Raw genomic sequence first — 12,290 nt, 5'->3', positions numbered from 1 at the left:
TGCACAATCTGTCTCCTTTTTGACCATTCTGCCCCCTGCTACCTTCTGGTAGCTTTAATTTGATTTTACTTTATTGGTTTGAAAGACAACATGAAGACACAGCCAATGTAACAAGTAAGCAGTCAAGAGCTAGATGCAGAATCTCCCTTGGAAACCCACCCCCACAGGTGCCAAAGCCTCAGAATATGTAGTGTTCATTTCCAGTCCTTACTTATGTGTGTGTGTAAATATGCAGGCACCATTTCCTTTGTTTACTTTCAAAAATGAATCCATGCTATACAAATCACTCTGGGGTAATCATTAGCAATGTATCATAAACATTTCTCATATTAAGTATTTATAAAACTATATCCTCCTTTTTTTAATGGCTGCAAAATACTCTACAATATGGATATGCATAATTTATTCAACTATTCCATCACTAATGGACATTAAGTTTGCTTTCAAATTTTTGCCACAATGAATAATGCTATCATAGATATTCTTGCACAGAAATTCATACAGTCATACATACATGTGGGTGTGAATGTGTGTGTGTGTGTGTATGTGTGTGTGTGTGTGTAGTGTAAAGCCACAAAGAACACAGACTTTCCACAGAAAAGTCATCAAAAGTGGGATTTCTGAGTTAGGGGGTGTGACTTGTTTTTTTACTTTAATCTAGTTTCCCAAAAGGTTTTAGAAATTTATACTCCTACATGTAAGGGATAGGAGTGTCCATTTCCCTGTACCCTTACCCTACAGGACGTTATTACTTTTTTTTTTTTTTTTACTGTTGGTCTTTCTTAGGGATGACAAATGACTTTTGGTTTCATTTGAGCTTTCCTAACTAATACGACTGAACATTTTTTATTTTCTATTTTTCATGGCATTTTGCTTCCCAATCTAAGATTTAAACATTTTTATCATTTTTTGTAGTATCATTCTACTGGGTTGTTTGCCCTTATTAATTTAGGGACTATTTATATGTTAGGGATAGTATCCTTTTTTCATGTGTTACAAGTTTGTTTCCCCATCCAATTTTTATCTTTTGATTTTGTTTATGGTATCTATTATCTAAACAAGTTTTAATTTTTTGTGATGTCAACGAGGTCTCCATGTCTTTTTGCAGTTTCCAGGTTTCCATGTTGCTTAAGAAAGTCTTTCCCCCACATATAATACAAATGGTCTCCCTTATTTCCTCCCAAGTCTATTTACATGTTGAATTTTTATTCCATGAAGTAGAGATCTACTTTGTTTATTCTTACATAGATAGGCAATTATGCTATAGCCCTGCTGACTACATGATCCTCCCTTTTCCGAGTGAATTTAAATGCCACTTTTGTCAATATTAAGCTCCTAATTATTCTTTGGTATGTTGCTGGACTCTGGACTTTGATCCACTATCCTACTGTCTAGCTCTGGGTCAGTGTCATCTGTTGAGTTCAGTAGCTTATAGAGGTTTTAATATTTAGTGCTGCAAGTTCCCCTCACTACCCCATTTATTTTTCCAAACTTGTATTTGCTCTTTTCAGACACTTGTGCTTACAAAATTCATTGACTGGCTCTAAAAATGTGTCTTTTAGTCATCTTGTAAATATCTCATTGCTCTGTGTCATGGCGACTATTCCATGCGCAGATGTTGACCTTCAGATTGAAAACAGCAATAATTAGAAGATACCGGGACTGAAATAGATGTTTATTTATTTCTTTAATAAATATTTATTTAGCCCCTTCTTCTTTGGTAGAGGGGCTCATCTCTTCCAGATTACTTTCAGACAGAGGAAGCACACCTTCCTAAGTGCCAGGTGTTGCCATAAGTGCTTTCTGTGCAGTAACTCATTTGTCCTTACAACAGTCCAAGGCATTTTACTCTCCTTGTCCCACAGATGAGGAAATGAGGTACCAGAGAGGGAAGAAACTGGCCTCAGGTCACACAGCCATCCAGATGGGTCTGGAATTCATGCAGGCATCCTGGCTCCAGACCCTCTATCTTGACAAATGGGGAACACAAGTATAGGGGAAAATCCCTTATGGTGTAGAAAGTGCAGAGTTTCACTTAAAAAATTAAGCACAGATAAAATAGTGTGGGACTAGAAGGAAAAAGGAGAACTTACAGCTGGAAGTGTTAAGGAATACAGTGCTTCATGAAAAACTCTTTTAATAGAGCCTGACATCCTGCCAGAAGAAAGCAAGTCCATGTATGAAAACTAAAGGGCAGGTCAGCTTAGTTGATAAAGACAGGATGTGAAACAGAGTAGTGGAAAACAGCATAGAAAGTAAGTTTGAAAAGATTAATTGAAGTTAGATTGTGAATGGTTTTAGTACCATTAGATAAAATACATGGGGCCCAGTGAAAGTTGGATTTTCTTTTTTACATAAACAACAAATAATTTTTTTAGCTTAAGTATAATGTGGACATATTGTATGAGACCTGCACTAAAAAAAAAAAAAATGTTGTTTTTCTTAAATTCAGATTTAACTAGGTGTCGCGTATTTCCATTTGCTAGATCTGACATCCATAGCCTGGAATAAAAGACTAAGAAATAAAATGAAACCCTATAATGCCGTTTTATAGGGTGACACACTAAAATATGTAACATTACCCCGAGGTGCTCAAAATTAAAAATTAATGGTATGTCTCAGGAGTCAGCACACTTTTTCTGTAATGAGACAGATAGGAAGTAAATGATTTAAGTTTCGCAGATCCTAAGTCTCCATGGCAACACATCTCTGCCAGTGTAGGGTAGAGGTAGCCACAGACAATATGTAAACATATGGGTGTGGTTCTGTTCACTAAAATCTGAATCTCCTATCATTTTCACACGCCAAAATATTGTTCTTTTGGGGTTTTTTTTCAACTATTAAAAATAGAAAAACCCGGAATTCATAGGCCATTCAACAGTGGGAAGCTGGCAGGGTTTATCCAGTGGATTATCATTTAGTCATTCTCAGTTACACCTGATTCTTATTCTGGAGTGGAGTAAAGAGAATCTGAGAGCTATGAATTCTTACAGCTTTCCCCCCGAGAACTCTTAAATTAGGCAGAATATTCTAGATTTAATTACAAAATTCCTTTTAGTCCAGGAGGGTAGTGTTGACATTTAATTTACCCTAAAAGGGTGTAACTCATGTTTGTTCAACACACTTTGCAGGTCCTGTGGAGTGGGAAGCCCGAGAGGATGAACCAATCAAAAAGAAATCTGATGGACCAGGTAAAAAAATAAAGACAAATATGAGCTGGGGGAAATTTGAAAACGTTGCTTTCCCAGAAGGTATGTCGTGGAAGGCTGCCTAAAAGCAATTAATCAAATACTGTTTCTGGACTGTGATTAAATAATCAATGTGTCATAAAATCTCATCTCTAGTGAAATTTCAAAGTGACTCCTAAAGGTAGATCTGACCTTTACACTGTTGGCTCAAATGTTGGATTAGAGTCAGTTTGTAAATTTTTTTTATCCAAATACCTATGAAAGGGGACTTGGGGGAACACATTATACATGTCCCATAGAAGCCATCAAAACAAAAGCACAAAAGATATTGGCAATTAATTTTAAAGAACATAAAATGTGTTAAGTGAGAGGTAAGTACAGTTGGGGAAGGGAGAGGTACTCTGGAAACGTAGGCCAAAGTCCTCACTTGATGAAGGGAAAACCAAATCCCAGTGAGTTTGCTCAGGACTCTAACAGCTACTACGTGGCAGAGTCAGTGACAGAATCCATGTCCTCTAACGTCTAGCTCAGTCATGGTGTCACTTGGGCTTCATATCAGATGTGACTGGGAGGAAGATTTCTCCATGAAGGAAAAAAAAAAAAAGGCAAAACAAAAGCCCCCAACTGAAAAAAACTCAAATGCCTCTCCAGTTCCATAAACATGCCATTTCCTCTGTGTCCCCAGGTTCGAACTCCTGTGTGTATTATTTATCTACAGGCAAGATTTTGAGGCGTTCTGATTCTTTTCACAAATACTGCCAAGGATGCCATTTGCTGACCCAAAATGAGACTTCCCGAAGGCTGTCTAACACTATCTGTGGCACGGTTACTTTACCCTGAACCCCCATTTCCAGATTATTTCACTCATACGTATGTGAAGCCAGATAATTCTATTATTGCTGCAAAACTTCATAGAGTAATAGTAGCTAACACTTTAGATCACACATCTTTGCCGGGTGCTTTTCCAAGAGCTTCAAGGCATGTTAACTGCTTACTTCAAAAAAAACCCCTCTCTCCCATTTAAGAGATAAGAAACTGAGGCAGAGAAAGATTAATTAACTTTGCCAAGTCTTTCCAGAAACCAATATTGCACTGTCTAGTAACTAACTAGAATTTAAATAAAAATTTGTAAAGAAAATAACTAGAGAAAGAGAGGAAGGAAGGAAGGGAGGGGAAAGAAAAGAAAAAAAAGGAGAAAGAGGAGAGAAAGGAAAGAAAGAAAAGAGGAGAAAGAATGTAAGAAAGAAAAAAGAAAGAAAGGGAAGGAAGAAAAGAAAGAAAAAGAGAGAAAAGAGGAGAAAGAAGATAAAGAAAATAGATGGAAATAAAGAAAAGAGAGAAAAGAGAAAAGGTAAGAAAGAAAAGAGAAAGTAAGAAAGAAAAAAGTAAAAGAAAAGAAGAGAAAGAAAAAAAGAAAAAGAAAAGAGAGAAAGAAAGGAAAGAAGGTGAGAAAGAAAGGAACTTTGCCAAGTCTACAAAACTACCAAGGGGTAGAGTTGGAATGTGAACACAAAAGATCTAAATCCAAAGTGTGTGCTCCTAACCATTATGCTTTACTGCCCCTATGGCTAAAAAAATAAATAAAACTTAAAAATGCAATCTCACATGTTAGTTTGTGATCACCAAGTTAATAAAGTATGTTATTCGTGTCTCCAACACAGCAATTTTAGTTTTGCCATCAGGACCAGCCTTAGCAAAACTGGAATAATCATATGTATCATCACCACCTCTCAGGCAATAATTGTGAATGTGAGAAAAAAATAAATTGTCAAAAATGTAAGATGCTAAGTTTAGTAATAGGTGTAACCTCCAAGTCCCTCAGCCTCTCGGGCTCAGACTCTCTTTTGGTGTCTACACAAAGCGACTACAGATTCCATCCAAAGCACTGTAGGAAATACATATCTTGGTCAAAATTAAACCCAAAACGGGCTGGGGAGGGGGGGGTACAATATAGGTGTCCCTGGCTGCCTCTGGCTCAGAACTGCTCTTCAGTGGCATCTGCAGGACCTCACTCTATTCAGCTTCATGTAGCTGCTGGTCCCTTCCTGGGCTTCTTTGCTCAACAGAGGATACTCTCATTTCCTTCCTTCCTCAAGTGCGCCTCTTGAAAGACTGTTAGGTCTGACAACATTTAATGAGGCTTTGAGGGAGAGCAGGGAGGGGAGCAGCAGAGACAGGAAACAACTTTAAAGGGAAAGTCAGTGATCACTACTCCTACCTCAGTGTCTCTGCCCAGCTGATGCCTCTGGAGCCTGGCTCATTAGATCATTCCCGCTTTTTCCCCAGGTACCAGCTGGCAAGTCCAAGATCCCTGTTCCTTCAGTAGGTAGAACTGTTCAACTTCTTTGTCTCTGCCTTGCCCGCCTGGACTCTGTCCCGAGGCCACGCCGCTGTTAGCTCAACTTCCTTTTGATGGTTCTCCTTTTCAGAGCAAACCTTTCCCTGAGAGAAATTCTGCCTTCCTCCTAGGCAACCCAATTCACAAACATTTTTTTTTTCCTATTACAAAGTTAAATGCTGAGTCAGACTGTGGGCTTTAGAAAGAGAGAGGATTAGTGGTGAGTCATGAAAGGGTCACATCTGATTGCACTGGCTGGATTCGAGATTAGGTAAACTATACAACCTCCGGGGTCAGATCCCGCCTGCTGTTTTTATATGGCTTGTTAGCTAAGGATGATTTTGATTTTGATTTCATTTTGTGGTTAAAAAAGTCAAAAGATATGAAAATTATGGAATTCAAATTTCATTGTCCGCAAATAGTTTTATTGGAAACCCAGCCGTGCCCATTCATGGACAATGCAAACAGTCTACAGCTGTTTACACAGCACACCAGAAAAGATGAGTTATAATAGAGACAGTATGGCCTGCAATCAGATCCTGTCCAGCAAAAGGATCCTACATAAGTCCATAAAGGCTAATGCCCTTTTCTGCATGCTACAGCCATGATTTTAAACTAGAATTACAGACTATCATCATTAATCATGAATTTTCTGCATGCTCTAGTCATGATTTTAAATGAGAATTACAGACTATCATCATTAATCACGAATTTTCTGCATGCTCTAGTCATGATTTTAAACGAGAATTACAGAGTATCATCATTAATCACGAATTTTCTGCATGCTCTAGTCATGATTTTAAATGAGAATTACAGACTATCATCATTAATCATGAATTTTCTGCATGCTATAGTCATGGTTTTAAATGAGAATTACAAGCTATAATCATGAATCATGAATTCATTTTACTATGGCAGTTGAATCTGGTTGTCTGGTTTTTTTTTTTGGTTTTTTTTTTTGGTTTTTTTTGGTTTTTTTTACTTTTTCTTTTTTGGTGGGGAAAGGTTAAGGGATACAAGTTGTTTTCCTTGGTGGTGGTGGTGGTGGTGTTTTGTGTTTTTACTAATAAACACGAAGACAATTTGTAATTCATTGTGAGGTTCACCAAGTGTTCACTTTATTGCAGCTGATGTGTGAAGTCGCTAATAAAACTAAATTTTTTTAATGCCAAATTAAAAAAGAATTCACATGGGCTCAAAATTTGGCAGCATGGCTTGAAAGGTTCCTCGTGTGCCAGTTGAAAAAACCCACTGGCTTACAGGAATGAATGAGTAGGGCAGGCAGTTAAGTTGCCATCTTCACTCTTTGATTTTGATTCTGCCCTAAAATAAGTCAGGCCACAGCTGTGGGACCACCTCAAACTTAGCAATGATCAGGGAGCTCCCGAAGAACTCCGTGAGGGAACCAGAGAGACATGCGTGTTGCCCTGAGATAATGTCATACACACAGTCCCAATCTGAACCGAGCTGCAGCTTGCCCGGGCTCCCTACATCACGGTCGCAGAGAAGGAAGAGAACCCAAGTACATCAGGAATCTCACAGCTCCTGCTGGTTTGCACAAGACTGATCCCATGTGCAGAATTCCATAGTTAGCCCATCGCAGTATAATTAAATAGGAATGAGGAAGATGATTCAGGAGTATGGATATACTCCTGGTATGTGTACTGAGCTCTTTCCAAAGTAGCTTGAAGGCGATTTAACTGAAATGTAGCTGCAGTGGGAAGTCATCGAAACATCAGTTGTTTCCAACGATAATTATTACTTAAGAAAAGAAGAAATTTATAGCGAAAGCATGAAGGGACCCCGTTTCCTGGATAGATACAAACTGTTTCCACCCCTGTGTCAACAAGAGAAATCTCTTGGAATGCGATCTCTACTTCTGTTAGCTGTATCTGGACCTATTCTGACTGATGTTTTGACCAAGGATTAAAAATTCTATCCAAGTTTGGTTTTGATACAGCCATCAAAACCAAGTGCATGTGTAGAAAGATCCACCCATAGCTTCCTATACCGCCCGTCCTCCATGCCCCCCATGATGCTGAGGGCCACACGCCTCACGCCATATTGGGTATGCAGGTCTGAAACCACATCTGCCTTTGGTAAAACATCGCTGTGATACACAACGGCAAAATGGCTGATGGCATTTTGCTCCGTTGAAATCTCGTTGCTTTTCTTCCTCCTAGACAATATCATCAAGAGGATATTTAATATTTTGAAATTCACCTGGGTCCTGTTTCTGGCAACAGTGGATAGTTTCACAACTTGGCTTAACTCCATCTCAAGGGAGCATATTGACATATCTACGGTTCTGAGGATTGAACGATGCATGCTGACCAGAGAAATTAAAAAGGTAACACTGTTGGTATAATTCTTTTTGCTTCTTCTCACACTGTAAACATTTTAAAAGTCTGTGTCTAGAACTTCAAACAGGATAACACAAAATCTACAGTCTTTCAGACAGTCTTAACATAACCCCTTTGTTTTTCTGTATATCTCAATCTGTTCCACGCTCAGAATTAAAATAATCAGACACTACATGCACGTGCACGCATGTACACTCACACACACACATGCACACGCACACGCACACGCACACACACAGCCCTGGGACAGTGGCCAGTTGATTCGTTCTGTTCCCTCCCTTCACCAGTTTGCAGGTGCACAGACGCTGCTGTCTCATGACGGATTATGTTGTTTAGTCTGGGAAATTTGGTCTGAAACTTCTCATAGGGGAAATTAAGATATATGCAGAGCAACAAAATATGGTAACATGTGGTTTATAGATAGTATTTAAAACTGATAGTTTGTTTCTGAAAAAGTCACTGTCACTTAGCAAAATTATCTACATATGAGAAGGGATTTGTTTTTTTTTAAGTTTCTATTTTTATTGAGATAAAATTGACATACAACATTATATTAGCTCCAAGTGTGCAACATAATGATTCGATATTTGTATATCGACATGATCACAGTTAGTCCGCTTAACGTCTATCACCACACATAGTTCCATTTTTTTTTTTTTTTTTTTTTTTTTTTTGCGATGGGAACTATTAAGTTCTGGATTTTTAGAAACTTTCAGGTATGCAGGACAGTCACCATGCTCTACACGACATCCCCGGGACTGATGTATTTTACAACTGGAAGTTTGTGCCTTTGACTCCCTTCACCCATAACCGAGAGGGGATTTCTTGTTAGCCTTGCCCAGCGAGACCGGGGGCCAATAATTCAATGAGTCAACATCAATCCCCACCTTGAGCAGCTTTGTTTTAATCCTTGCTTAAGGAGCGCGTGATGGCTGAGAGTTGTCGGTATGGAGAAACGCGCAGGCAGGTAAGCACTGTGGCAATGTCTTCCCCTCCGCAGGGCAACGTTCCCACCCGGGAGAGCATCCACCTGTACTACCAGAACCACATCATGAACCTTTCCAGAGAGTCGGGACTGGACACCATTGATGACCGTCCCGGCGCAGCTTCAGGTGCACAGACAGCCCACAGGATGGATAGCTTAGATTCACATGACAGTATCTCCAGGTATTTCACGTTCTAAACAATGGGTTTGCTTTTGACAAAGGTAAAAGAGGTGGGCTTCGCCAATATGAGGAATGAATGTGTGAAATGAAAGTTAATCAAAAACTTACATGGATCCCCACCCCCTTTGGGCTACCTCCCTGCATGCAACAAAGCAAAAGGAATACTGTCCTCCCCTTGACTGAGCCAGACAAGATCAGGTATCCATAATAGACTATTAGAAGTATTGGTATGACGCAGAGGCACAGGCTAGAGCTTTCTAAGCTGGAGGCAAGTAAGAACGAGCCTTCCTGATCACAAAACACTGTGTCAAGGGCTGCGTCTTTAATTCCTTTGAAAACTGCTGCCCCCATCGAGTATCTTCTATACTAGAATTGTCATCTGGTGCTCTCTTTAATCTTTTCCTTTCAGAATTGTTACTTTGTGATTCATAATAAAAATTAAGAAGGGATTCTGTCAGCTTCCATCTTCCCTGACCTGTGTGATTGTGTGCGTTGTTCTCACAACACGGACCCTGCACCTGCCACACACGGGCCAGCACCACTCACTGTACATGGGTTAACTCTTGGTATCCTTCCAAGACCCTACAAGATGCATACTATTATCATCCCCATTTTACAGAACATGAAGTTCACTTACAGAGAGGTTAAGTAACTTACCCAAAGCCACACAGCTAGGAAGTATTATAGAGCAGAGCCAAGATCCAAAACCACATGGTTAGGCTCAGAGCCCGGTCTCTCAACTTCCATGGTACCCCGCCTCTCGTGGCCTCTTTCTGCACTCCAGGCCAACTTTGAGAACTGACCTTTCTTACTGCCTCTCCCAGTAGACTCCCCATTCTCTGCCTCGCTGTTCTAGACAGCTGCTGCTGATGGCACAGAGCTAGCTTCTGAGTTAGAGCAGAAGTCCCGACATGGCTAGGATGATTAGCTAGGTTGGATGAATTACACCTTGCACATATCTTCATAGGTAAAGAACATTATCACTGAGGACATTTGTCGCTTTCATTAAACATGTTTAATGTTTAATTAAACATGGGCACCTGTTCCATGCCAGGCCCCAAGATCAATTCTGACATAGACACATAAAGATAAGTCATCTCTAAGTAGTTTGAGCCTGGGAAGAAAGACCTATCAATAGGATTATCCATAGAATCCTGGGTTGAGGTTCCTGCCGTAAGGGTGGCTGACTTAGAAACTCTTAGAAAGCCCTCAGTCCCACTTCATACACTGTGCAGGCATCAGAGGCCTGCTAGAAAATCTGTCCTCCACAAATACTGGATATGTTAACAGATGAAAGAGAGGAGGGAACTGAGACTATGTTATCGATACCACATCCAAAGTAGATAACGTCAAGTTGAAATTGCAACTTGAATGGGGAGAGGTGGGTAAAGAAAAACGTTTTGCCTTGACGAGCTATGTTTAACTGTTGCTGAATTTTGCTATATTTGAGCTTCTCCAATCATGCCAGTTCTTCTGCTACCCAATAACTACCTATTGATGCAGATCTATATTTATTAGTATGGAAAGATATTCATTGCATTGAGTAAAAAGTCGGGTTTTAAAATAGAATGTATGCTAAAACTTCATTCTCATTTGTTATGCATATATTGATTTAAATGTGAAATTTGTACAGATAAAATTCTGCTTGGTTATATCCCTTCCTGTCCCCCAAATAGGTATTGATTCTTTTAAAGTCCTTTGAGGGATAATAAAAGGCATTATATTTTTCCTTTAATTTGGGGATAATCTTTGCTCATTTGTCAGTTCCAAAGAAACATAATATTTTAGCTATTGTAGATTTTTGTGAGAAGAGATAATCAGGATAAAAACTCTTAAAAGAGTTTCAAGGTCAAAGGGCGCCTGGGTGGTTCAGTCAGTTGAGCATCCGACTTCGACTTCGATTCAGGTCATGATCTCACACCTTGTGAGTTCCAGCCCTGCGTCAGGCTCTGTGCTAACACCTAGGAGCCTGGAGCTTGCTTTGGATTCTGTGTCCCTCTCTTGCTCTGCCCCTCCCCCACTCATGCTCGGCCTCTCTCTCTCTCTCTCAAAAATAAATAAGCATTAATTTTTAATTAAAAAAAAGTTTCAAGGTCAAAGCATTTATTAGCTAATTGAGATCCTGTTCAAGATGCTTTTAATTTCTAGAATAAAATATTTGATTGTTAGAACAGTGGGTATGCTAATAAAATTTTCTCATTCTCTTTCCACCCAGGCATACACACATTTCTCAATCAGTAGTTTTTGAAACCATTAGTAATAGCAAAGTTATAACGTGAAAATTTAGTTTTCATGTCCTTTGATTGGCAAGTGCTGACAGCGCCCCCTTGTGTGTCTTCACTTTCAGGAAAATAGCATTTTTGAAAGGGGAACTTCATTCTCTTTGGACAGACTCCACTGAGACAAAAAATCATTATGGTTTATATTTTATTTTCATTTTCTGCAAATCATAATAACTCATCTATGTGGAAGCTTCCAACTTTCTTAAATTTGTTCTTGTTGCAACAGTTTTCTATCTACAAATCAGTCATTTAAACAGAATTATTTTCTCTTGATTCATTTTGATGCGAAAACTGAAAATCCATTTCTGTCTACCTTCTACCCAGGCTCTGACATATCCCACGCTACTTCGTGGTAGCTATTCCCATAATAAGAAATAAAGCCTGCATGAGCGTGGGTACAAAAGTATTCAATGTGTCAACAGGGAGGCAGGGGGAGGCAAGATTTGTTTGAAGGTAGTGAATATTCAGGATGCTGACAGATGTTACTTTCTAGAGAGAGGGGTCAACAAAGGCCCCCGGGGGATCACACAGTTTCCAGATCCACACTCTGTAACCTATTCATAACCAAACAACTGGTTTAAAAAAAAAAAAAAAGGAGAATGGTAAGATGTATACTTCTCAAGATACATCTTAGTTACTTGGTGAGTTATTGCATACCATGTACAAATGTCCCGCGGCATTCAGCTTCGGACAGCGCTGCTCTGTATTGCACACTGGGTCTGACGCAAACCGTTTTCCCTTATCTGCATTCCAGAATAAAAGGCTTCAGTCAGCTCTGGTTAACTTAACAGAAAGTCATGTTCATATTCAACTGGGAGGATTTCCTCCCACATAGCGAAGAATACACTTAACATCCACCCAGGGTATATAATGTGGTTATTGCATATTTATTTGCACCTGTTCTTAAATAATAATAATAAAGCTGCCCATAATAAGACTTATTTTTTTCTAAT

At 39.3% G+C, this 12,290-nt stretch overlaps 1 protein-coding gene across 8 annotated transcripts in view; it reads left to right on the top strand.

Moving 5' to 3' along the window:
* The window catches only part of LOC106989609 (piezo-type mechanosensitive ion channel component 2), a 462,833-nt gene that overhangs the window by 409,591 nt on the left and 40,952 nt on the right, over positions 1-12,290 (top strand). For all 8 annotated transcript variants that reach the window (XR_008291831.1, XM_053206463.1, XM_053206461.1 and 5 more), the window contains 3 exons: positions 3,132-3,191; positions 7,710-7,876; positions 8,890-9,056. Coding sequence is in view for 7 of the 8 variants with exons in the window: in XM_053206463.1 (XP_053062438.1) it covers positions 3,132-3,191; positions 7,710-7,876; positions 8,890-9,056 (394 nt within the window). In the remaining variant the exon portion in view is untranslated. The remainder of the gene's footprint in view (positions 1-3,131; positions 3,192-7,709; positions 7,877-8,889; positions 9,057-12,290) is intronic.

The sequence above is a fragment of the Acinonyx jubatus genome, chromosome D3 (genome assembly GCF_027475565.1).
Source record: "Acinonyx jubatus isolate Ajub_Pintada_27869175 chromosome D3, VMU_Ajub_asm_v1.0, whole genome shotgun sequence".
NCBI lineage: Eukaryota > Metazoa > Chordata > Mammalia > Carnivora > Felidae > Acinonyx > Acinonyx jubatus.
The sequence above is the reverse complement of the archived record's forward strand: the minus strand, read 5'-3'. Positions and strand labels throughout refer to the sequence as shown.